Source organism: Hemitrygon akajei, chromosome 7 (assembly GCF_048418815.1).
Source record: "Hemitrygon akajei chromosome 7, sHemAka1.3, whole genome shotgun sequence".
NCBI lineage: Eukaryota > Metazoa > Chordata > Chondrichthyes > Myliobatiformes > Dasyatidae > Hemitrygon > Hemitrygon akajei.
Genome location: NC_133130.1, coordinates 14,283,160 through 14,311,052, shown reverse-complemented (window position 1 = coordinate 14,311,052; position 27,893 = coordinate 14,283,160). Strand labels below are relative to the sequence as shown.

The window sequence follows — 27,893 nt, the reverse complement described above, 5'->3', positions numbered from 1 at the left end:
GAGGCTTAGTGACTGGTTGATAATTGGATTTTATTCTTGACATGGAATAATATAAAGGAATGGCTGAGTAGTGCAGTGGTTAGCGTACCCGGGTTCAATTCCCAGCACTGTTTGTAAGGAGATTTATGTTCTCCCCGTGACCACCTCACTTTCCTCTGTACTCCTCCCACATTCCAATGACACACGGGTCAGTTGGTTAATTAATGGTTACTTTGGTCATTGGCCACTGTAAACTGTCCCAAGTGTGGGAGGGGGTGCTTGAGTCTAGTTGGGGAAGTTGGTAGGAACGTGGGGAAAATAACTGTGACTTGGTAGTGTAACACTATTTCAGCGCCAGTACCCTGGTTTCAAATCCCACAGCTGTCTGTACAGAGTTTGTACGTTCTCCCCGTGAATTTCCTTTGGGTGGGCTCTGGTTTACTCCCAGATTGCAAAGATGTACGAGATTAATAGGTTAATTGGTCACATGGGTGTAGTTGGGCAGTTCAGGCTCATTGGCCTGTTACTGTGCTGTATCACTAAGTAAAAATGAAAGAACTGAAGGATTGGAAAAATCTGCAGCTTTTGGAAATTGTAAGTAAAAACAGGTAATGCCTGAAATATTCCACAGGGAGGAGAAGCAGAGTTAAAATTTAAATATTAAAATAATCAGACCTGGCACAATAAGACAATAGACCATAAGACATAGGAGCAGAATTAGGCATGTGCTCCATTGAGCCTGCTTTGCCATTTCATCATGGCCAATCCATTTTCTTTCTCAGCTCCAATCTCCTGCCTTCCTCCTGTATCCCTTCATGCCCTGACCAATCAAGAATCTATTAACATCTGTCTTAAATATACTTACAGATTTGGCCTCTGCCACTTCTTGACCCATTTTACTAATTTGTCTAAGTCCTTCTCTACTTCCTCAAAATGACCTGGACCTCCACCTATCTTCATATTGTCTGTAAACCTTGCAACAAAGCCATCAGGTGAGGGGGGGAAATGGGAGGGTGGGGGAGAGGGGTTGAAGTGAGTAGCTGGGAAGTGATGGGTGGAAGAGGCCAAAGAGGAGAGGAGAGTAGCCCGTGGAAGAACGGGAAGGAGGAAGGGAACCAAAGGGATGTGATGGGCAGGTGAGGAGAAGACAGGGGGTAAAGAGGTAACCAGAATGGAGAATGGAAAAAGTGAAAAACGAGAGGGGGAGAAATGACTGTTCATGCCATCAGTACATTACCTTCAGTGATCTGCTCTCCTTCCAGTGGAGCTCCTTCCCCACTATCGTAAGTGGCATAGACAAGGATTTGGTATCTAGTTTCTGGCTGCAGGTTGTCCAGCGTTGTATACGGGGTGTAGCCATAGACCATCTTCTCTCCTCTGTCATCATCAAAGAGCGACTTCCAGGTGATGCGGTAACTCCGGACGTTGCCCGGGGCTGGTGTCCACGAAGCATCGATTGTGGTGGGTGTGATATTTTTGGTCACAAGGTCACGAGGAGAACCACGTTCTGGCAACAGGAAGAACAGAGTAATTGGAGGCTTTCAGTTCGTCGGTCTTTTGTAACTTTATAAGGCATTGGTCAGACAGCACTCGGAATGTTTTGAGCAGTTTCGGGCCCTTATCTAAGAAAGGATGCACTGTTATTGGAGTGTCCAAAGGAGATAAATGAGAATGCTCCCAGGAATGATAGGGTTAACATACGAGGAGCGTTTGACAGCTCTGGGCCTGTCCTCGCTGGAGTTTAAAAGAATGATGGGGGATCTCACTGAAATCTATTGAATATTAAAAGGCCTAGATCTTCCATCGATTTTCGATGATGACTGAGCCCTGGGCAAGGTTGTATGGAAGACCAGCAGTTGCCTATGCTGCAAGTCTCCCCTCTCCACGCCACCGATGTTGTCCAAGGGAAGGGCATTAGGACCCATACAACTTGGCACCAGTGTCGTCGCAGAGCAATGTGTGGTTAAGTGCCTTGCTCAAGGACACAACACGCTGCCTCAGCTGAGGCTCGAACCAGCGACCTTCAGATCACTAGACCAATACCTTAACCACTTGGCCACACCTAGTAGACACAGAGAGGATATTTGCTATAGTTGGGGGGGGGGGGGTGGTCTAGGACCAGAGAGCACAGGCTCAGCAAAATAATTGCCACAGAGAACTGTGGAGGTCAAGTTACTGGGTATATTGGTTAGTCAGGACATCAAATGTTACTGGAAAAGGCAGGAGAATGGGATTAGAAGTGAAAATAAATCAGCCACGATGAAATGGTAAAACAGGGTCGATTTTCCAAATAGCCTAATTCTGCTCCTTTGTCTTAGGGTCTTATGGCCTAATCTTCTACTGGGATCTCATATCATAAAGTTATAGAGTTATAGAGCATGGCAGCATAGACACAACCCCTTCATCCCATGCAGCTCATGCCAAACCACATCATATTAGGAAAGGTTGAGTGAGATAGACAGCAGTTGTACTCTATCGTGATTCAGTCTCACTCTGAACCAACTTCTTCTATTGCCATTACATTCACTTTCATGAAAAATCTACAAAAGCCCAATTGGACCACACTTGTATTGTGTTCAGTTCTGGTCATCTCATTGTAGGAAGGAGGTGACAGCATTAGGGACGGTGCACAGGAGATTTACCAGGATGCTGCCTGGATTAGAAAGCATGTCTCATGGGGATCGACTGTGCAAGCCAAGGTTTTTCTCTTTGAAGTGAAGGCGGGATTCGAACTCAGGAGCCTTTGCTCCAAAGTCCGACGCTGATGCCACTACGCCACCAGCCGGCGCATGTCACCAAAGACTCTCACAAATTTCTACAGATATACTGTGGCTAGCATTCACCGCCTAGTATGGTGGGTGGGGGGGGGCGTGCACTGCACAGCATCAAAATAAGCTGCAGAGAGTTTGAACTCTGTCAGCTCCATCATGGACACTAGCCTCACCAGGAGCGATCATTCATAAAGGCAGCGTCCACCATTAAGGATCCCCACTACCCAGGCCAGGCCTCCTTCTCATCACTAACATCAGGAAGGAGGTACAGAACCCTGAAGGTACACGCTCAACGATTCAGGAACAGCTTGTTCCATCTGCTATCTGATTTCTGAAAGAACCATGAACCCATGACCACCTCACTACATTTTTATTTCTAATTTTTTGCACCACATTTTAGATTTAACTATTACACATTATACTTACTGTAATTCACAGTTTTTTCTCTAATATTATGTTTGCATTGTACCGCTACCCCAAAGACATCAAATTTCATGACATATGTCGCTGTGATTAAACCTACTTCTGATTCCGAAGTGCCCATCCGAGCACCTCTGAAACATTGGCAATGGGGAGCTGGGGTAAGGACAAATGCAGGCAAAGTGAGATTTAGTGTCGTTGGTCACTTCATGTCTGTGTGGACTCAGTGTTATGGAGGAAAGCATCTTGGTTTGCTGTTGCTCTTTCTTTCCTGCTGATGTTAGAACATAGACCCTTCAGCCTATGATGCTGGGCCAAATTTTAGCCGACTCTTGGATCAATCTAACCGACCCTCCCACATAACCCTCCATTTTTCTGCCATTCATGTGCCTACCGAAAGTCCGTTAAATGCCCTCAGGTATCTGCCTCTATCACTACCACTGGCAGGGTGTTCCACACACTGACCGCTCTCCATGTAAAAAAACTTCCTCTAACATACTTTCCTCCAATTGCATTTTAATTATGCCCTCTTGTATTAGCCATTTCCATGCCAGGAAAATGTTTCTGGCCATCCACCCAATCATCTTCAAATCACCTCTCATTTTCCTTCATTCCTAAAGAGAAGAGCCCTGGCTCACTCAGCCTGCTCTCGTAAGACGTGCTCTCTAATCCAGACAGCATCTTGTTGTTTGTGTTGTTCTGCTGTGCATTGTGGGACATGCTCTGTTGGTGCTGGAATGTGTGGCGACTCTTGCAGACTGACCCCAGCACATCCTTAAGCTCTGTTGGTTGTTAACGCAAATGCCGTATTTCACTGTACACTTTGATGTACCTATGATAAATAAATGAATATGAATCTATGACTGAAATCCCACAACACAGCAGCCTCATGGTAAATCATAAACACAAGAGTTTCAACAGATGCTGGAACACACACACAATGCTGGGGGAACTCAGCAGGTCAGGCAGCATCTGTGGAAATGAATGTATAGTCAACATTTCAGGACAAGAACCTTCATCAGGACTGGAGAGGAAGAGGACAGAAGCCAGAATAAGGTGGCAGAGGACGGAAGAGGTAAAAGCTAGAAGGTGATAGGTGAGACCAGCTGGGTGGGGGGGGGGGGGGGGGAATGATGTAAGAAGCTTGGTGGTGATAGGTGGAAAAGATGAAAGGCTGAAGAAGGAGGAGTCTGATAGGAGAGGGTTGTGGACCACAGGATAAAGGAAAGGAAGAGGGGCATCAGGGGGGTAACCCTGGGCTATCTTTCACTGCACCACTAAATGCCAGCAGTATCATGTCTACTCCAGTAAAGCTGATGAGCAGTGCTCTATATCAGTTCCGACCCTGCTCGAACCCATGTCAATTTTTAAATGCATCATTTGTCCTTGCCAACATTATGTCAGAGCCAGGATAAAAGATAGGCTTTCTTTTCTTTAAATAATGATCCAGGAATGTTCTGGAAAATGGGCTACTGGCTGATTTTTGATTTATTTGACAAAAAAAGGCAGCCAAGTAATATTTCAGTTACTGATATAATCTCAGTAGCCCAGGAATTCAATCTCATAAAACTGCTTTTTGTCAGAGATTGTAAACTAGCTTAGTCCAGAATAAAACTAATACTAATACGAAGAGACGTAAGTTAAAGGTATTTGGATAAAAGCACAGGGGGGATGTCAGAGATGCACAAAATGGTGGATGTATGGAACGCCCTGTCAGGGGTGGTGGCAGACACAGATAGTCATAGAGTCATAGAAAAGTACAGCATAGAACAGGCCCTTTGGCCCATCTAGCCTATGCTGAAAGATTTAAACTACCTACTCCCATTGACTTGCACCGGGACCATAACCCTCCATACCCCTACCATCCACGTACCGATCCAAACTTCCCTTAAACATTGAAATTGATTTGCCTGTACCACTTGCGCTGGCAGCTCGCTGCACACTCTCATAACACTCCGAGTGAAGAAGTTTCCCCTCATGTTCCCCTGAAACTTTTCATCATTCACCCTTAACCCATGACCTCTGGTCCCACCCAACCTCAGTGGAAAAAGCCTGCTTTCATTTACCCTCTCTATACCCCTGATAATTTTGTATACCTCTATCAAAACTCACCTCATTCTTCTACATTCCAAGAAATGAAGTCCTAACCTTTTCAATCTGTCCTTGTAACTCAGATCCTCCAGACTCAGCAATATCATTGTAAACTTTCTCTGCACTCTTTCAAATGTATTTACATCTGTCCTGCAGGTAGCTGACCAAACCTGCACATAACACTCCAAATTAGGCCTTGCCAATGTATTGTAATAATTCAATATATTAGGGACATTTCAGAAATTCTCAGATAAGCACATGAATGATGAGAAAAACTAGAGGACTATGTGGGACAGCAGGGTAAGATTGGTCATAGAGTAGGCTAAGGAGACGGCACAACATTGTGGGCAGAATGGCCTGTACTATGCTGCACTGTTCTATATTCTATGCTCTAAAATCGAAAGCAACCACTTACAGTCACAGAGTTGCACCACACACAAGCAGATCCTTTGGCCATTCTAACTCATGCTTACCTTCTCACGCACGTACACTCAGTGTCCACTTTATTAGCCACAGCTAACTTAGCACAGTTAAATTAGGCAGTCTTACAGATAGTATTAGTTAATTAACCTGTATGCTCAGGCAAATATCTAATCAGCCAAACATGCGACAACAACTCGATGCATCAAAGCATGCAGACATGGTCATAAGGTTCAGTTGTTGTTCAGACCAAACATCAGAATGGGAAGAAATGTGACCTCAGTGACTTTGACCACGGAATGATTGTTGGTGCCAAACGGGGTGGTTTGAGTATCTCAGAAACTGCTGATCTCCTGGAAATTTCGCGCACACAACAGAGTTTACAGAGAATGGTGTGAAAAACAAAAAGAACAGTGATCGGCAGTTCTGTGTGTGAAAACACTTTGTTAATGAGAGGTCAGAGGAGAATGGCCAGACTGGTTCAAGCTGACAGGAAGGTGATAGTAACTTAAATAACCATGTGTTACAACAGAGGTGTGCAGAAGAGCATCTCTGAACACATAACATGTCGAACCTTGAAGTGGTTGGGCTACAGCAGAAGACCACAAACATACACTCAGTGTTCCCTGATTAGGTACAACAGATAACTAATAACATGGCCACAGAGTGTATACAATAATTTTAGTCTAGTCCCTTATTTATTCTTCCCACTTCCCCTTCAATTCCCTTCAGAGTATCTGCACAATATGAGATATGAATGCTCTAGAATTTTTTAGCCCTCGGTTATGAGATGGAAACAGCAGTTTATTGAATAAAGCAGTTCTGAAGTTCTTCAGCTAATATTTTTGGCGCTGATATAAATCACTTACAAAACCTCAGCTGGAAGGATATCAAGGCCTTTGACAGACCAAAGATGAGCATCTTCATCTATATGGGCAGAAGCTGATGTTTGGCTAGTACCTCCTTGGTTAGGAGACTGGGAATGATCGGCCAGAGAGTCCAAATGGAATCAATCAGATTCACAAGTAGAAAATTCAAAAATCAGAGGTGCAAAGGGATTCGGGAGTCCTCATGCAGAATTCCCTAGTGGTTAGTTTGCAGGTTGAGTCAGATGTGAGGAAGGCAAATGCAATGATAACAATCATTGTGCGAGGACTGGAATATAAAAGCAAGATATGATGCTAAGGCTTTATAAAGCATTGGTCAGACTTATCTAAGAAAAGATGTGCTGGTATTGGAGAGGATCCAGGGGAGGTTCACAGGTATGAACTGGTTTACATATGAGGAGCACTTGATGGCTCTGGGCCTGTACTCACTGGAGTTTAGAAGAATCTCATTAAAACCTATCAAACAATGGCCTGGACTGAGTGGATGTTTCCAGTAATGGAGGAGTCTAAGACCTGAAGGTAAAACCTCAGAATAAAGGATGTCCCTTTAGAACAGAGATGAGGAGGAATTTCATTAGCCAGAGGGTGGTGAATCTGTGGAATTCGTTGCCACGTACAACTGTGGAGGCCAGTTCACTGGGTATATTAAAAGCAGAGGTTGATAGGTTCATGATTACTAAGGGTGTCAAAGTATATGGGGAGAAGGCAGGATAATGAGGTTGAGAAAGATATTAAGTTAATCGTGATCGAACGGTGCAATAGTTTGACGGGCTGAATGGTCTAATTCTGTTCTTGTGTCTTACGATCTTATGGAATTGCTCTCAGAGGTTCTCAAAATAATATATGGCTTTGATAGAATAAATATGGAGCAATTTTATTCCCTGATAAGCTACCAAGGAAGATAGTTTTAGCATAACTCGTTTCAAAACTAAAGGGGATATGAGAAGATAAACACAAGAGATTATGCAAATTCTGGAAGTCCAGAGTTAGACGCACAAAATGCTGCAGCAAACTCAGCTAATCAGGCAGCATCTATGGAAAGGAATAACATTTCAGGGACTCAGTAGGAAATTTCTGACTGTCCAGTATTGGTAGCAGGATAGTTCGGGAAGATTTCCTTCTTCCTCTTCTGCCTCTGAAATTCCCCCAACCCCACCCAACCACCTTCCACCTCACCTAGTCTCACCTGTCACCTGCTAACTTGTCCTCCTTCCCCTCCCCCAACTTCTTATTCCTGCTCCTGTCCCCTGCCTTTCCAGTCCTGATGAAATGTCTCAGCTTGAAACATCAGCTGTTTATTCCTCTTTCTCAGCTTGGCCTTCTGAATTCCTCCGGCATTTTGAGATTATGAAAACAAACTGCTTTTGTGCCACAAAATGAGACGGATTGGAATGCAATTTTTAATACTGGAATAAGCTACAAACATCGGGAAGGTCCAACATTTTAATTCCTGGCTGATATATTTTCAACTGATATCCTAGTCACTGCTGTAAGGACAATCAAGACTAAAACAGGATACACAAGAGATTCTGCAGATGCTGGATATCCAGAGCAACACACACCAAATGCTGGAGGAACTCAGCAGATCAGGCAAGATCTATGGAGAGGAATAAACAGTCAACATTTCAGGCTGAGGCCCTTTTTCAGGAATACAGACATTTCTTAATGAAATTATCGACAATCCATTTTCCTCCACAGATGCAGCCTGGCCCACTAAGTCTTCCGAGTTATAGAGTCATAGAACACTACAGCACAGAAAAAGGTCCTTTGGCCCATCTAGTTTGTGTTGAACTCTTAATCTGCCTAGTCCCATCTACCTGCACCCAGACCATTGCCCTCCATACCCCTCTCATCCATGTCCACTACTCTTAAATGTTGAAATCAAACCCATATCCACTACTTGCACTGGTAGCTTGTTCTACACTCTCACCACCCTCTGAGTAAAGAAATTCCCCTTCATGTTCCCCTTGAATACTTCACCAGCTTTTTGTGTCTTGTTCCACGGCTAAAAGTAGATGGAACTGTTTGGAAAGGTCAGGGACCCTGGCTTGGAACTAACTGGATTAGATATAAACTGAGTACAGAGTCTGATCATCAGTGGTTTCTGGTACCAGAATTCCATGAAGACAGGATGAACGAGGGCCAGTGAACCCCTAGGTATGCAAGTCAGAGAAGGCTGGAGTTCAAGGCCTAATGTTCAGGGCCATGGTTATCGGAGAGCCCCCTATATTCGAAGCCTGGAGTTCTTGGTCCTCATTCGTTGTCATGGGCTAGTCCTGGGTTGACACTAAAGATTGAAGTCCGAAGGTCAATCGGGAGCTGAGGCCCGATGGCTGGAGGCCTGAGTCTGCAAGACCACAAGTCCACTTGAGGCTGTAGGCCTGACCCGGGTTTAGAGGACTCAAAATGGGGCTTGTTTCACTGTTGCTGCTTTATTGCTGTTGATCTATTGTCGTTGTTGTTTGTGTTATTCTGTGAACACTGTGGGCGTGCTACTTTGGCTCTAGAATGTGTGGCAACATTTTTGTTGGCTGACCCCAGCACAAGATTTATGATAAAAGATTCAAGATTCACGTTTATCTATCGGTAAGCATACAGTGAAATGCGTCGTTTACGTTAACAGCCATCACAACCAAAGGATGTACAGGGGCTGCCCGTAAATATTGCTACACATTCTGGTGCCAGCACAGCATCTCCACAATTGTTCAGTGGAACAACACAGAACACTGCAAGCAACAACAGCAAGACCAGCCCCGATCCCCCCTCCCACCCACGGACACACAGTCCTCTGACCCCCAAGACAGGCCGCATTTTTTGGCCTCTGGTGCACAGACGACTCAGAATTGGACAAGGACTCCCAGACATGCAGCTTTTGATTTTCTCAGCAGACTCAGAAATTCGCAGACTCGTGGCTCCAGACAACAGACCTCAGCTTCCAGACGTCCACTTCGTCCCTTGGGCCTCGAACCTTGGCATTGACCCCAGGAACCACTGATTACCAAACACCAGGCCTTGAACCCCAGGCTCTGCAATGATGGGACCCTGAACAACAGGCCTCAAGCTCCACATCCTTAGGTTGTGTTGCAAAAGACGCATTTCTTTGTATGTTTTAATGTACATGTGGTAAATTAATGAACCTGGTTCTGAATCTGATTCACCAGTGAGGCTTGCTCTGAATTTAATTTAACACTACATGGCCAATGTCCTTGGGACATAGCAGGATGGTGGGGGAGGATGAACTGTGAGATCCAATTTACTCCCCCTCCAATTATCTGCTCTGCTACATGGTTTAAAAGAAAGAGAGAAGAGTCCCATGGAGCTTCCTCCCTGGGGCCAACATCTGCCAGCAGAAGATGAGAGAAACAGAGGAAGAGGGTGGGGGAGAAGCAGGTCGCATGACTGCTGCTACTTGTTGGAGTCTTGACCTTAGACTCCCCCATGTGCGATTGAGTACATTCCATCCCCGGGGGCTGTACAGGGTTTTTGTTTTCCTGACGTAGCTCACCACCAACCTCCCCGAACAAAGGAAAAAGAGGATTTGGAAATTCTTAGCCACGCATCTGTCCGTCAGAAGGACTGGAATGGCAGCTGTGGGTAGGTGGCACGGTGGGGGGCCGAGAGGAGGAAATGAGATCAGGGTTGTGAGCAACCAGAACAGCAGCCAAAACCTTCAGAACGTCTTCTCGAGAGATGAGAAAAGAACCTGTAAAATCCATTTACTGGACTATTGCAGTATCATCAGTCAAAACAAAGACCTCCTAAAGACAATAGTGTGGAGCAAGCAAATTGTAAGATTGTGTCGCAGTCCACAGCCGAATTTTCCGCCCTAAAGATGTGTCAACTGCCTCCCACCTAACAGCCACCACTCCCAAAGAGCGATAAACAGAATACGCAAAGAATGTATTTGGGACAGACGTTGGACCCCACGGTTACAGCATTGTGGTCTCCAGGCCACCTGCAGTCTGACACAGGAGCAAACAGCTCTGTATTAAAGGGAATCTGAGCAGTGTTATAATCTTGTGTTCTGTGAGTACTCCTTGGAAGTTACCGGTGCAGAAATTCCTTGGTTGATTTAGATCAGTTAGGTTCCTTAAGGTTGGGTGGTGGAGTGGAGATGCATCTCTACCAAAGGAGGTGTAAGGTGCTCCTTCCCTCTGCTAGCCTGCCGGTCACCCTTGGGCAAGGTGTAGCACCTGCTTACCCCCAGATCAGGATCACATGAAGCCATGGGAGCAGGTGGTGGATGGTCGTATGAGCAGCCGGTGCATATCACAAGTCCTGGTTATGCGACCAATGACGGCAGGCAGACAGTCTCTGAAGAGTACTGATAATGGTGGGGCTCACCCATCTTGTAAAAGCACTGCCCAGAAGGAGGCAATGGCAAACCACTTCTGTAGATAAATTTGCTAAGAACAATCACGGTCATGAGACCATGATAGCCTATGTGAACATTGTTATAGCCAGGGGCAGGAGTGGGGAATAAGCTCCCACTACCTTTTTAATGCCACCAATAGCAAGCATCTCAAATAGCCTCTGGCAACAAAATCCAGCTCATGACATTCACATGTGGCTCAGCTACTAAGCCGGGGTGAACAGTTTCTACTGACACGAAAAGGGGTAAAGGCAGGTTACTGGCACCTTAAAATCAGTTGCTTGGGGCAGATGGGGCTCGTCAACTGTGGTGGGCAGCTCATCTAGGAGGAGGAAAACTCAGATTTGAAGAAGCCCCCTCAATGTTCCTTTTAAATTTTTCCCCCTTCACCCTTAATCCATGTCCTCTGGTTTTTTTCTCACCTGGCCTCAGTGGAAAAAGCCTGCTTGTATTCACTCTATCTGTACCCATCATAATTTTATATACCTCTATCAAATCTCCCCTCATTCTTCTACACTCCAGGGAATAAAGTCCTAACCTATTCAACCTTTCTCTGTAACTCAGTTTCTCAAGTCCTGGCAGCATCCTTGTAAACCTTCTCTACACTATTTCAACTTTATTAATATCCTTCCTGTAATTCGGTGACCAAAACTGCACACAATACTCCAAATTCAGCCTCACCAATGTCTTATACAACCTCACCATAACACTCCAACTCTTATACTCAATACTTTGATTTATAAAGGCCAATGTACCAAAAACTCTCTTTACTACCCTATCTACCTGTGACACCACTTTTAAGGAATTTTGTATCTGTATTCCTAGATCCCTCTGTTCTACTGCACTCCTCAGTGTCCTACCATTTACCTTGTATGTTCTACCTTGGTTTTTCCTTCCAAAGTGCAATACCTCACACTTGTCTGTACTAAACTCCATCTGCCATTTTTCAGCCCATTTTTCCAGCTGGTCCAAATCCCTCTGCAAGCTTTGAAAACCTTCCTCACTGTCCACTACACCTCATCATCAAATTTGCTGATCCAATTTACCACATTATCATCCAGATCATTGATATAGCTGACGAATTACAATGGACCCAGCACTGATCCACTGATCCCTGTGGCCCACTGCTAGTCACAGTCCTCCGCTCAGAGTAGCAATCCTCCACTACCACTCTCTGACTTCTCCCATGAAGCCTTATTCTTCTCTTTTTTCTTATTTCTTTTTTTCGTATTCTTATCCTTTTCTTTTCTTCTTGATTAGATTTTCAACAGCCTTTGTCCACCACAGTTCTTGCACCCTACCATTCTTTCCGTCTCATTCAAACATACCTATGCAGAATGCCATGCAATTACCCCCTGAACATTTGCCACATTTCTGCCGTACATTTCTCTGAGAACATCTGTTCCCAATTTATGCTTCCAAATTCCTGCCTGATAGCCTCATATTTCCCCTTACTCCAATTAAACACTTTTCTAACTTGTCTGTCCCTATCCCTCTCCAATGCTATGGTAAAGGAGATAGAATTGTGATCTCTATCTCCAAAATTGGTCATTGTAAACTCTCCGTGATGAAGGAAGGGTTAAATTGGGGGTTGCTGGGTAGTGCAGCTCAAAGGGCCATAAATGCCTGTTCAGCACTGTATCTGAATAAATATATAAATGGATTTATATTTTTATTGTAATTTTATGTATTACAATGTACTGCTGCTACAAAAAGACATATTTGATAACATATGTGAGAGACAATAAACCTGGTTCTGATTTGAGTCTCTATCGTGGACTGAGAGGGGGAAGAAGGCAGGAGAGGGGAACCATGGCTGGGAAAAGTGGAGGGAGAGGGGAGGGAGTAGGAAGTTCCAGAGAGGTATTTTGTAATGATCTATAAACCAATTGATCAATAAACAAACGGGCATAGAACATAGAAATCTATAGCACATTACAGGCCCTTTGGCTTACAATGTTGTGCCGACCATGTAATCTACTCTAGAAACTGCTTAGAATTAACCTACTGCATAGCCCTCTATTTTTCTAAGGTCTGTGTACCTATCTAAGAGTCTCTTAAAACAACCTATTGTATCCAAATGACCTTGCCTAGTGTCCTAGGGCTGGGTGTGTCTGCACTCACACCACTGCCCTCCCCCGCCCCTGGCACTCCTTCTCTGCCACCTGTCCCACACCCCTCCCACAGTGCCCCACCCTCACCATTCTCAACATCCTTTGCTCCTGCCAAACTTACACACTTGCTCTCCCTTCCATGTTGACAAATACAGTACTGCGCAAAACTCTTTGGCGCTCTAGCTAGGTAAACGTGCCTAAGATATTTGCACAGTGCTGTTTGCCAGGCAAGAGTAAGCAGAGAATCCACTTGGTACGGAGGTCAGTCTCTACTTTCACACTGTTGTAATCTGTTGAGCTCATTATGTGTTCAGTGTTCCCCAGGCACTTTCCATTCAGACATTCACTGACTTCCCAGCAAAGTTGTGATGATCCCCAGGAGTATGCTTTCAAAGGACGAATTTTGGCATGAGAATACAAACTCCCCGCATACAACATACCCGTGTGACAAGACCAGAGATATTTATTGATTCCTGGAGATTTATATACCCTTCTGATCAGTGGAATATGCACAAAGCATGCAGCTTCACTTGCCCAGCTTTCACTAAAGATAAAATTTCGGTTGAAATTTTTTTTTTGGTCACAGTCTCTTTGAGCCCTGATTGCATCTCCTGCAGTAATTCTAATTGCAATGGGCCACGATAGCAGGGTAGAGTAACCCTGGCACCGACATATTCAGTTTACCGTCCCCTCTGTTCAGTCACTTGCACAGCCAATTAACAGATGTATTATTTAAACAACAGTACAATGATAACACTAAAATGATGTCACATGTAACTCAACAGGAAACATGTCCACCTCTGAGTTCAGGCAATGCATTAAAGACCATGACAAATTAATAAAGATTATAGATCAAAGCCCAATGATGAATCAGAGACTGAAGTTCATTCGGAAGTCCTAATAGGAGACTGAAATCTAGATCGAAGCCCAAAGATCAATTGCAGATCCAGATCGAAGCCCAAAAGTCGATCAGAGATCCAGATCAAAGCCTGATGGTCGATCAAAAATCTGATCAGATCGAAGCCTGAAAGCTGATTGGAAATTCAGATTGAAGCCCAATAGTCAATTGGAGATCTGGATCAAAGCTTATTTTGATCAGAGGTCCAGATCAGAACTGAAGGTCGATGGAGATCCAGATCAAAGCCAGAAGGTCAACCAGAAGTCCAGATTGAAGCCCAAATGGTCAATCAGAGATCTGGATCAAATCCCAAAGTTTAATCAGAGGTCCAGATCAAAGACTGAAGGTAGATTGGAGATCCAGATCGAAGTCTGAAGGTAGATTGGAGATCCAGATCAAAGACTGAAGGTAGATTGGAGATCCAGATCGAAGACTGAAGGTAGATTGGAGATCCAGATCGAAGACTGAAGGTAGATTGGAGATCCAGATCGAAGACTGAAGGTAGATTGGAGATTCAGATCGAAGACTGAAGGTAGATTGGAGATCCAGATCAAAGACTGAAGGTAGATTGGAGATTCAGATTAAAGACTGAAGGTAGATTGGAGATCCAGATCGAAGTCTGAAGGTAGATTGGAGATCCAGATCGAAGTCTGAAGGTAGATTGGAGATTCAGATCGAAGACTGAAGGTAGATTGGAGATCCAGATCGAAGACTGAAGGTAGATTGGAGATCCAGATCGAAGACTGAAGGTAGATTGGAGATTCAGATCGAAGACTGAAGGTAGATTGGAGATCCAGATCGAAGACTGAAGGTAGATTGGAGATTCAGATCGAAGACTGAAGGTAGATTGGAGATCCAGATCGAAGACTGAAGGTAGATTGGAGATCCAGATCGAAGACTGAAGGTCGATCGGGAGTCAAAGCCCAATGGCCAGAGCTTGGGTCTGTGAAACTCCTCGAGTCTTCTGGGAAGTTAAGACCTAGTGCCTGTGAATCCGCGAGTTCACTGGAGGCTGAAAAGTTTTCCCTGCCTAGGATTAGTGGACTGTGTATGTGGGTGGGTGAGCGGGTGGAATGGAGAAACAAGGTTTCTTTCACTGTTTTTGTTCTTTTGCTGGGTACGTTCTGCTTTGTTGTGTTCTGTGGTTCTGTGTTGTTCTGCTGAGCACCATGGGTACACCATGTCCACACCAGAACATGCAATGACACTTGCAGACTGCCCCCTACCCATCCCACATTCTACAGATGTACCTTGGAGAGCATTCTAACTGGCTACATCACCAATCCTGGGCAGCAGTCTTCAAGGAGCAACGCCTCAAAAAGGTGGCATCCATCCTTAAAGAGCCCCATCACCCAGGATATGCCCTCTTCTCATTCCTACTATCAAGGAGGAGGTAGGGGAGCCAGAAGACACACACTCATGATTCAGGAACAGCTTCTTCCCCTCTGCCAACAGATTTCTAAATGACCAGTGAAAGGGCCTGTCAAGTTTCTCCAGCATTTTGTGTGTGTTTCTTGAATCCACAAACACTACCTTACTACTTTTATCACTGCTTGTTTAACTTCTTAAATACATACACTTCATACTGTAATTTACGGATGTTATTGTATACTACGATGTACTGTTGCCACATACAATAAATTTCACAAATATGCCAGTGATAGTAAACCTGATTCTCATTTTTTTGGGTGTGTTGGTTGTTAATGCATTTCACTCGAGGTAGAGGAATAAAGAATCAAAATTCTTCTGCCCTCTCCATAAGTGCTGCATGACCGTAAGACTCAAAGACATTGGAGCAGAATTAGGCCATTTGACCCATCAAGCCTGCTCCACCCCGTTCTCCTGTCTTCATCCCTTTGATGCCTTGACTAATCAAGAATCTATCAACCACTGCTTTAAAGGAATTCCACAGATTCACTATCCCCGGCTAAAGAAATTCCTCCTCATCTCTGTTCTAAAAAGATGTCCCTCTATCCTGAGGCTGTGCCCTCTGGTCCTAGACTCCCCCACTACAGGAAATATCCTCTCCACATCCACTCTATCTATACCTTTCCATATTCGAAAGGTTTAGAGAGATCCCTCTTCATTCGTCTAAACTCCAGCAAGTACAAGCCCAGAGCCATTAAATGTTCCTCATGCATTAAACTCATAAGTTCCTCCAACATTTTGTGTGTGTTCCTGGAGGAACTCCAAGGGTCGGGCCGCATCTTGGGAAGGAAATGGACAGTCACAATTCAGGTCAAGACCATCTGCCCTGATGTAATTCTTTTCTTCCCTGATATCATTGTCCACATTCACATTCTGAAACTTGCAGCCTGCTCCTCAGTGATGAAAATGCATCTCTTGAGAGAGAAAAAGGTTTAAAGTCCCTGGAATTAGGCAAAAATCTCTGCACATCACTTGAAACAGGCACTCATCTCAAACAACACTACATGCTGAGGAACTCAGCAGATGAGGCAGCACTCACGGAAAGGAATGATTAATCTAAGACCATAAGGCCCGAAACATCAACTCTTTATTCCTTTCCATAGATGCCACCTGACCTGCTGAGCTCCTCCAAGATTTTGTATGTGTTACTCAGGATTTCCAGCATCTGTAGAATCTGTTGGATTTACTCACTGCAAACAGACGTCTTTCCTGCACACACGTTACATACTGACAGATAATCACTGGATCCAGGGGATGATTCGAGTGCAGGATTTTTAATTTGGATGTGTATTTGTTGTCAGAAGGGGCAGGAATGTAATTTAAGTGGTGTGTAATGTCCAGGGATGAGAAAACAGTCTAGAAATAATTTTGTAAACACATGAGACTCTGCAGTTGCTGGAAATGCAAAGCAACATACAGAGAGTGCTGGAGGAACTCAGCAGGTTAGGTGGCATCTTGGAACAGGAATAAGCAGTCGGCATTCCAGGCTCAGACCCTTCATCAGGACTGGAAAGAAAGTTGGAAGAAACCAGGATAAGGCGGTGGGGAGAAGGGGAGGGGAAGGAGTACAAGCTGGCAGGTACCAGTTGAGGGTGAAGTTGGTTGGGTGAAGGAGAGGGGATGAAGTAAGAAGCTGGAAGGTGACAGGTGAAAAAGGTAAAGGGTTGAAGAAGAAGGAATCTGATAGGAGAGGAAACTGGACTATGGGAGAAATGGAAGGAAGAGGGGCACCAGAGGGAGGTGATGGGCAGGTGAGTAGAAGGAAAGGACTAAGATGGGAACCAGAGTGGGGAATAGAAAAAGAGAGAAGGGGGAGGATGGTGAAATTACTGAAAGTTAGAGAAATCAACACTCGTGCTATCAGGTTGGAGGCTAACCAGGCAGAATATGAGGTTTTGCTCCTCCAGCCTGAGAGTGGCCTCATCGTGATCCTAGAGGAGGCCATAGAGAGACATGCCGAAATAAGAATAGGAAGAAGAATTAAAACAGGTTGTCACAGGAAAATCCTGCTGGATGTGGGTAGAATAAATTAGTTGTTCTTTATTTCCCATGGCACTGTTTCAATCATCATGAGATCCTGATTCAGCTGCCTGAATAGTCTTGAGCTAGTATTCTCTAGGGATCTTCAATGACCCATTATCATGCCTATTTTCCTAGGCATTGAAAGGTGAGGATGAAAACTTTGTGGTCTAGCGCGAGATGCACTGCCAGACATTCTGCTTCATTTTCTCTTTGAGCAGCTGACTGCAGGACAAGATTTTCCAGATTTTCAAAGTTCAAAGCAAACTTATTCTCAAAGAACATGCATGTCACCATATACTACCGTGACGGTTATTTTTATGTGGGCATTTTTTGCAAGAATTAAGATGGACGAACAATAAGTGTGCAAATACAGCAAATTGTGCAAATACAAAATTAAACAAAATAATAATAATAATTTATAAATAAACATTAAATATTGAGAACATGAGTTGTAGAGTTATTGAAAGTGAGTCCATGCAATGGGTTGTTGAATCAGTTCCATGTTGGGCTCCAAAGAGAAAAGTCCTATCTCATTCAACCTTTCCTCATAAGAGACCCACCACTCTCTGTGTAAAGAAATTACATCTGACATCTTCCCATACTTTCTTCCAATCCCCTTAAGTTTATTCCCCCTTGTATTAGCATTTATGCAAATTGAAAATGAATCTGGCTATCCACTCTATGGCTCTATCAAGTCAACTTTCATTCTCTTTTGTTCCAAAGAAAAAAGCACTAGCTCGCTCAACTCGTCCTCATAAGATATGCCCTCTAATCAAGTCAAGTCGTCACTTTTTATTGTCATTTCGACCATAACTGCTGGTACAGTACACAGTAAAAACAAGACAACATTTTTCAGGAACTAGGCAGCATCCTGATAAATCTCCTCTGAACCCTCTCTAAAGCTTCCACATCCTTCCTATAATGAGGCGACCAGAACTGAACATAATACTCCAAGTGTGTTGTAACCCAGGTCTGAAAGAGCTGCAACATTACCTAATATTGTATGGAATGTGACGTTTGTGGGATTACTCAGTGGTATTATAACAGGATTACTGAACAGTTCTGAACTAGTTTATCAATATTACCTTCTAAGGTGCAAATATTACCTTCTTTGGTTGTGCCTTCTCCAACCAATGGTTGACCAATCAGTGTTCGATACTGCGGCAGAACCTTCACAGAGTACTTGGTGTTTGGGAGCAGGTTCTGAAGGACTGTTTGTGTCACCCTTCCATCGACGCTTATTTCTCTGATCTCCCCGCCAAGTTCTGGCACATACAGCAGCCTATACTGAAGAACGTTACCAGGCGCCGGTGACCAGCTGACCCTGAAGCTGTCCGCCGTTTCATCAAATATCTCCAGGTTACTTGGTGACCCAGATTCTGCGGGGGGACAAGCAAATGTACTGTTATTAGCTACACTGGAAACAAAACTTGAAACCAAAGAATAATGTCCTCTGGGTGTCACCGTAGTGTCACAATCAGCGTGTTGCTACTACGGTTCAGGAAGTCAGAGTTCAGAGTTCAATTGCAACATCATCTGTAAGGAGTATGTATGTCCTCCTCGAGGAATGCATGGGTTTTCTCCATTTTGTCCGGATTCCTCATGCAGTCTATAGACATACCAGTTTGAGGGTTAATTTGTCATTGTAAATTAACCTGGAATTAGCCTAGGGTTAAATCGGAAATTGCTGGATGGTGCAGCTCAAAGGGCTGGAAGGGCCAATTCTGTGCGCTATCTCAATACATAAAATATTCACAGACTGAGAACTTAAGCTCTGATATAAAACCAAAAACAATTACTTATGTTTTACGATGTTCCAGATGGAGCAAAGAGGCAGAACTTTAATAACAGGTAAGCGTTTCTATTTTCAGTTGAATGCTACTTAGCTGTAATTCTGTATGACTGTTTCCCACTCAAGATACTCAAACATGAGACTTCAGGAAAGATCCCCTGACTGCCCAATCCAATTACCTCAATTCACAGATCTCAAAGCATTCAAATAGACTTTCAAATATATTCAAAGAAAATCGTTGCTTCCAAGACATTGCCAATTATTCCTTCAATTACCTAGAAGAAAATATGGTCGATATACTCAGAAACACTCCTGAACATTTCACTGTCTCAGCTTTCCACTTAGATAATCATAAACATAGAGGATCTGTAGATGCTGGAAACATTGAGCAACAAACACAAAATGCTGGAGGAATATAACAGGTCAGGCAGTATCTATGGTAGGGGTTCCCAACCTTTTTTTATGCCATGGACCAATACCATTAAGCAAAGAGTCCATGGACTCCAGGTTAAAAACCCCTGATCTATGGAGTGGAATAAATATTTGATGTTGTTGGCAGAGACCCTTCATCAGGACTGGAAAGGAAGGAAGAAGAAGCCAGGATAAGAAAGTGGGTGAAGGAGAAGGAGATATACAAGCTGGTAGATGATAGGTGAGACCAGCTGAGGGGTGGATGAGGGAGTGGGGATGAAGTAAGAACTAAGAAGCATCCATAGATGGAGGCCTCAGTTATGATCTTAGGACATTACATTATACTTCTGATGCTGGCAATGTGCTTGACAACTTTTCCCCTAAGGCCTTAAGAGTACCCCAGAGCTAAATTTTGTCGGAAAAATACATTGAACAGTTTTGCCCTTGTGTCAAGGTACACATTCCGGTGCTCAATCACTGACTGCTTCATGATTTATGTGTGATACATCTCATGATACATTTGGCAAAAATATTTTGCAGACCCCCAAGATACCTAAAACTGGAGCCAAGTTAATGTTACTTGTGCAAGAGCCAGCAGCAATAAGTACTTTAACATATTTCTCTATTAAAAAACAAAAAGAGACTCTATTGGGTTTTGTTTTCCTCTCTCTACAAATGGGTTTGCAAGAAACTGAATTAACTGGGTAGATTCGGGTTTGTAATGAACTGCGATACCTTTGTATAAATTTCCAGAGAAGATTTATGAGAATAATCCCAGGAATGAAAGGGTTAAATTCTGAGGCTCTCTAGATCTATACTCACTGAAGTTTAGAAGAATGAGGGGGGGATCTCATTAAAATATTGAATATTGAAAGGCCTAAATTGAGTGGTTGTGTAGAGAGGATGTTTCCTAGAGTGAGTGGGTGGAATCTAGGACCAGACGGCACAGCCTCAGAATAGAGGGACGTCCATTTCAAATGGGGGTGAGAAGGAATCTGTTTAACCAGAGGGCAGTGAGTCTGTGCCAGGTCATTGGGTATATTTAAAAAGAGATTGGTGGTTCTTGATTAGTAAGTGTGGCAAAGGTTATGTCAAAGACAGGAGATTAGGGTTGACAGGGATAATAAATCAGCCATGATGGAAATGGCGGAGCAGACTCGATGGCCCGAATTCTGCTCCTGCGTCTTATAAACTTGTGCTCTGATGGACAGGCTGTTTCCGCAGAATGATATGTGCATTCAGTTGGGCTTCCAACTTCAGGCCTTAGGTGATTCATTGTAATGCTGTCATCTAAAACAATGGTTGTGGGATCAATAAAAAAATTCAGCAAGGCAGGTGACACAGCAGTGTGGATAGCTGATTGGAGAAATCCACAAGCCATGTGTAAGTTGCTCCGATATCTGATAAATTTATAGAACATGGAAGATAGAAGAGTATCGCATGTTGGACATTAGTAATGTAGAATACTGCAGGCCCAATAGACTGAGTTAGAGCAAGGCCAATGGTGGGGAACCATGTGGCCTTAGTTGTAGTACAGAGGCAAAGTGGTGCGCCGTTCGTACTGGATTGGGAGGTAGCCCCTCCCTTCAATGCTGCCCTCCAGTGTTTGCTAAATGGAAGACGAGCTTGATTACAATGGGCTTGCTTTTGCCAACAACATCCATGGACTCAGGGACTTGGGTTATATTATATATTTTTTTGGTGTGAGTGCATGTTTACTGCTATTGTAGTTATATGTACTATATGCCGTGTGCTGTTGGTGCTGTGTTCTGTACCTTGGCCTCGTAGGAACACTGTTTCATTTGGCTGTATTCATGGGTGTTCATATATGGTTGAATGACAATTAAACTTCAACTTGAACTTCAAATTTTACCTTTCAAAGTAGATCACTTCACACTTCTGATGATGAGAGAATTTACATCAATTCTTTCCCCAACCGCATGCCTGACCTCACTTCATTTGCAAACTTCATCCACATTTCCAAAAATAAGAGATTCATGTGTCTTGGGCACAGGGGCAGATTCCAGAAAATGTGTTACTGTAATTGTACAGGTCAATGCTACCTATCACAGGCTGCCAAGAGATGATTGCAGGAGACCCAGGAGACCTGACAGAGCAAAATCCAATGGTCCCCTAGACACCAAGTTTAAGTTGGTGCCAAAATTGACAGTTAAAGAAACCAACAACAGAGATAGTAACAATGAACCCTTTCTGCAATAGCCTATGAACACTGGATTGCTGATGAGATACACAGATTAGATAAAGTTGATGGTTTTATTTATACCTTAGTGTATAAATATCTCACTCAAGTTGGTTATGAGCATTAAAATTGGTCTTGACATCTCAGGGTAGCCATGGAAACACAGTAACTCATTAGCTTCCTATTGTTGGTCAATATTTAATAGGTTCCAGCTGGAAAGTAAGTGTGTGTGTGTGTGTGTGTGTGTGTGTGTGTGTGTGTGTGTGTGTGTGTGTGTGTGTGTGTGTGTGTGTGTGTGTGTGTGTGTGTGTGTGTGTGTGTGTGTGTGTGTGTGTGTGTGTGTGTGTTGTATGCTTGTATAGACAACACGTAATTTTATGTATTGCACTGTACTACTGATGCAAAAACAAACAAATTTTATGACATATGTGAGTGGCCATAAACCTGATTCTGATATGGGTCTCTATTGTGGGAGTGGGAGTGGGAAGGGGGCAGGGAGAGGGGAATCATGGTTGGGAAAAGGGGAAGGGAGAAGGGAGGGAGTGGGAAACACCAGAGAGACATTCTGTAATGATCAATAAACCAGTTGTTTGGAATCAAATGACCTTGCCTGTCTACAGTAGCACCACTCCCCGCCCCAGCACTCCTTCTCTGCCATCGGTCCCACACTCCTCCCACAGCACTCCACCCTTGCCATTCCCAACATGCTTTGCTCCCAGCAGATTTAGAAGCTCACTCTGCATTCTACAAACTCATCACAGAACAATTTACAATGACCAATTAAACTACTTGGTACGTCTTTGGTCTGTGGGAGGAATCTGGAGCACTCGGAAAAAAGCTACACATTCCACAGGGAGAATTTGCAGAGATAACTTGTAGAACGGCGCTGGAATTGAATTCTGAACTCCAGAATGCCCCAAGCTGTAATCGCATCACGCTAACCACTATGCCACCATGGTGCCCACTCAGTGGCCAAACACTGGAGACTCCTCCCAACAGGAAGGACACCCTGATGTAGTTTATGGTGATGAAGAAAGGTCAGAGGAATAAGCAGATGGAGCCAGAAGGACGAAGAAGAAGGTAGCTGGAAATGCTCAGAGAATTCCAGTGAGCACAGGCCCAGAGCCATCAAATGCTGCTCAGATGACAAGCCTTTCAATCCTGGAATCTTTTTCATGAACCTCCTTTGAACCCTCTCCAATGTTAGCACATCCTTTCTTTGATAAGGGGGCCAAACCTGCTCACAATACTCCAAATGAGGCCTTGCCACTGCTTTATAAGGCTTCGACATTACATCCTTGCTTTTTTTCTAGTCCTTGCTAAATTACTGCCAGCATCGCCTTTGTCTTCCTCACCACAACCTCAACCTGCAAATTAACCTTCAGAGAACCCTACACAAGGTCTCCAAAGTCCCTTTGCACCTCAGATATTTGAATTTTCTTTCCATTTAGAAGTAGTCTACACATTTATTTTTTTCTACCAAAGTGCCATGACCATATATTTCCCAACACTGTATTCCATCTTCCACTTTATTATCCATTCTCCAATCTGTCTAAGTTCTTCTGTAGCCTCTCTTCTTCCTCAAAACTATCTGCACCTCCACCCATCTTTGTTTCGTCTGCAGATTTGCCCACAAAGACATCGATTCCATCATCAAATTTATTGACATATAACATAGAAGAAGCAGTCCCAACACAGACCCCTATGGAACACCACTAGTGACTGGCAGCCAATCAGAAAAGTCTCTCTTCATTCCCTCTCTTTGCCTCCTGCCAATCAACTTATCCTCTATCTGTGCTATTATCTTCCCCATAACACCACGGACTCTGATCCTGTTAAGCAGCCTCATGTGTGGCACTTCGTCAAAGACCATCTGAAAATCCAAGTACACAACATCCACCAATTCTCCTGCTCATTATTTCTTCAAAGAATTCCAACAGATTTGTCAGGCAAGATTTTCCCTTTGAAGAAATCATGCTGACTTCAGCTTATTTTATCATGTGCCTCCTAGTAACCTGAAATCACATCCTTAACAATCAACTCCAACATCTTCCCAACCACTGAGGTCAGACTAACTGCCCTATAATTTCCTTTCTTCTGCCTCTCTCCCTTCTTGACGAGTGCAGTGACATTCTCCATTTTCCGCTCCTCTGGAACCATGCCAGAATCAACTGATTTTTGAAAGATCATTACTAATGCTTCTACAATCTCTTCAGCCACCTCTTTCAGAACCCTGGAGTGTACACCATCTGTTCCAGGTGACTTACCTACCATCAGAACTTTCAGTTTCACGAGAACCTTCTTTCTTGTAATGTCAACTAAACTCACTTCTGCCCCCCTGACAATCTCGAACGTCCAGCATACTGCTAGTGTCTTCCACAGTGAAGAATGACAGAAAATACTTACTTAGTTCATCTTTATCCCCATTACTATCCTCATTTTCCAGTGGTCCGATATCTACTCTTGCCTCTCTTTTACACTTTATATATCTGAAGAAACCTTTGGGATCATCTTTAATATTCTTGGCTAGCATCTTCATATTTCATCTTTTCTTTCTTTATGACTTCTTTTAGTTGCTTTCTGCTGATTTTTAATAGCTTCCCAATCCTGTAACTTCTCATGAATTTTTGTTCTATTGTATGCCCTCTTTTTGGCCTTTGTGCTGGTCTTGACTTCTCTTGTCAGCCACGATTGAATCAGTCGACTGTACTTCTTTAGAAGGTTGGCGTCATTCAATGTCTGTAGTGAGATGCTGAAGATGTTCTATAGGTCAGTTGTGGAGAGCGCCCTCTTCTTTGTGGTGGCGTGTTGGGGAGGAAGCATTAAGAAGAGGGACGCCTCACGTCTTAATAAGCTGGTAAGGAAGGCGGGCTCTGTCGTGGGCAAAGTACTGGAGAGTTTAACATCGGTAGCTGAGCAAAGGGCACTGAGTAGGCTACGGTCAATTATGGATAACTCTGAACATCCTCTACATAGCACCATCCAGAGACAGAGAAACAGTTTCAGCGACAGGTTACTATCGATGCAATGCTCCTCAGACAGGATGAAGAGGTCAATACTCCCCAATGCCCTTAGGCTTTACAATTCAACCGCCAGGACTTAAGAACTTTTTAAAAGCTATTATTAATGCTTTTTGAGAGAGTGATTTAGATGCATATCATATTTTTTACTGAGTTAAGTATTGTATGTTATTAGTTTTGCTACAACAAGTGTATGGGACATTGGAAAAAAGTTGAATTTCCCCATGGGGATGAATAAAGTATCTATCTATCTATCTATCTATCCTGCCTTTAGAATACTTTCTCTTCTATCCTGTGCCTTCCAAATTACTCCCAGAAACTCCAGCCTTTGCGGTTCTGATGTCATTGCTGCTAGTGTCCCCTTCTAATTAATTTTGGCCAGCCCTTCTCTCATCCCTTTGTAATTCACTTTACTCCACTGTAACATGAATACATCTGACTTGAGCTCCTCCTTTTCAAATTGCAGTGTGAATTCTATCATAATATGATCCCTGCTCTCTGAGGGTTCATTTACCTTAAGCGCTCAAATCAATTCTGTTTCATTGCACCACACCCAATCCAGAATAGCTGATCCCCTTGTGGGCTCAACCACAAACTGCTCTAAAAAGTCATCTCATAGGCATTCTACAAATTCCCCCTCTTAGGATCCAACACCAACCTGAATATCCCAATCTACCTGCATATTGAAAACCCTCATGACAATCGTAACATCGCCCTTTTGACATGCATTTTCCATCTCCTGCTGTAACTTGTAGACCACTTCCTTGTTACCATTTGGAGGTCTGGATATAACTCCCATCAGGGTCTTTTTACACTTGCAGATTCTTAGCACTACCCATAACAATCTTACACCTTCCGATCCTATGTCACCTCTTTCTAAAATGCTGCAGGAACTCAACAGATCAGGCAGCATCCATGAAGAGGAATAGGCAGACAATGTTTTGGGCCACGACATTTCATCAGGACTGGAAAGGAAGGGGGCAGAAGCCAGAATGAGATGGTGTGGGGAGATGGTGGAGATGAAGGAGCAGAAGCCAGCAGGTGGTAGGTGAAATCTAGTGGCTGTGTGGTTTAGCAATACTATACCAGAGCCAACATCCAACAGAAGCTCTGCTGACTAGCTACAGATTATTCTCCAATGTGTCATCTTTCTCTTTTGCCAGGCAGCTGCAGAAAATAAACTTTAATTTCACCAGCTTGCTTCTCTTGAGGCAACACCCACTTCAAATACCACCTTCTTGGTGTGGGCAAACCAACAGCCCTACACTTCAGTACAGAGTTGATTGGTAGAGTCCATGTAACACACCACACTGACTTTTACAAACCGACTGCGGAGTAACAAAGGAGAGACAGACAGTCTGTGTCTCACAAGCTGTAATTACTCATCATGGAATAAATACTGAAATGACTCATTGATAAGATGCCAGTGCAAGATATTTTTCTAGATTATCCAAACTTCTAAATGATGCAACTGAATCCACATCCACCACTTCCTCTGGCAGCTTGTTCCACAGTCGCACCACCCTCTGAGTGAAGTTGCCCCTCGGGTTCTCCTTAAATATTTCACCTTTCATCCTTAACCCATGACCTCTAGTTCTAGTCTCACCCAACATCAATGGAAAAAGCCTGCTTGAAATTTTGCAGTATATTGGTAGCTCGGGTTGACTGTTTGAAGTTTGGTTGATTGCTGAGCTTGGCAAAATGTTTGCAGACGTTTCCAATCAAGAAGCCATCATCAGTGTGCAGTTTGGTTTACCCTGGCTCTACCCCTCATAACTTCTAAAAGCACTTCAAATCCTGAACTGAGATTGAAGAATAAAATAGAGACACAAACCACCCACACACACACAAATACATAAATATATACACACACACACACACACACACACACACACACACACACAATTTCTGTAAAGGCTTCTCGAGATGACATTCAAGAGCTTGAGAGATTGCTTGGTTCTTTGATTTGAACACTAGTCACCACTTACTGAAAGCACCCACTGTATACCTGCTGACTAATGCAGAGGACCTTAATGACCATAAGACATAGGTGCAGATTTAGGCCATTTGGCCCATTGAGTCTGCTCTGCCACACTATCACAGCTGACTTACCGTCCCTCTCAACCCCATTTTCCTGCCTTCTTTCCATAACCTTTGAAACCCTTACAAATCAAGAATCTATCATCCTCGACTTTAAATAATGTCTATGATTTGTCCTTCTCAAAGGACATCTCTCTAATCGGATGCTGTGACCTCTGGTCCAAACTAGCCCACCTTTGGAAAAATCTTCTCCACATCCATTCTATTTTGGCCTTTCAATATCTGATAGGTTCAAATGAGATCCACCCCCCTCATTCTTACAGAATCCAGCAAGTACAGGCCCAGAGCCATCAAATGCTCCTAAGATTAACCTTTTAACCCACTCTAAATCCTCTCTAATACCAGATATGTGCCATTCTTTCTTAGTTAAGGGGCCCAAGACCATTCACGATACTCCAAGCGTGGCCTGACCAATGCCATATAAAGCCTCAGCACTGCACCCTTGCTCTTATGTTCCGCTCCTCTCAAAATGAATACGAATATTGCATTTGCCTTCCTCAGCACCGACTCAACCTGCAAGTTAGCTTTTAGGAAATCCTCCATGAGGACTCCCAAGTCCCCTTGCACCTCTGATTTTTGAATTTTCTCCCCCATTTAGAAAATAGTCTATGCCTTTATTCCTTCTAATATGGATGCAACAATTAGGAAATATTGTTAAATATTGTTCCGTTCTGGTTGCCTCATTACAGGAAGGATGTAAAAGCTTAAGAGAGGGTGCAGAGGAGATTTACCAGCATGCTGCCTGGGTTGGAGAGCATAGGTTGAATGGCTTTTCTCTTTGGAGCGAAGGAGGATCAGAGGTGACTTGATAGAGGTGTACAAGATGATAAAAGGCAGAGATCGAGTGGACAGCCAGAGACATTTTCCCCAAGGCAGAAATGGCTAAAAACAAGGGGTCAAGGGGTGATTGAAGGAAAGTATAGGGGAGATGTCAGAGAAGGTGGTTGTGCGTTACACCAGCCCGGGGT

At 43.7% G+C, this 27,893-nt stretch overlaps 1 protein-coding gene across 3 annotated transcripts in view; it reads right to left on the bottom strand.

Annotated features, from left to right (window-relative positions):
- Positions 1–27,893, bottom strand: part of col12a1a (collagen, type XII, alpha 1a) — a 367,155-nt gene that overhangs the window by 281,591 nt on the left and 57,671 nt on the right. For 2 of the 3 annotated variants that reach the window (XM_073050421.1, XM_073050420.1), the window contains exons 12-13: positions 18,509–18,781; positions 1,217–1,486 (exon numbers count right to left, since the gene is read on the bottom strand). The exons of the other annotated variant lie outside the window; for it this stretch is intronic. In XM_073050421.1, the coding sequence (XP_072906522.1) occupies positions 1,217–1,486; positions 18,509–18,781 (543 nt within the window). The remainder of the gene's footprint in view (positions 1–1,216; positions 1,487–18,508; positions 18,782–27,893) is intronic. 3 annotated transcript variants of the gene reach the window in all.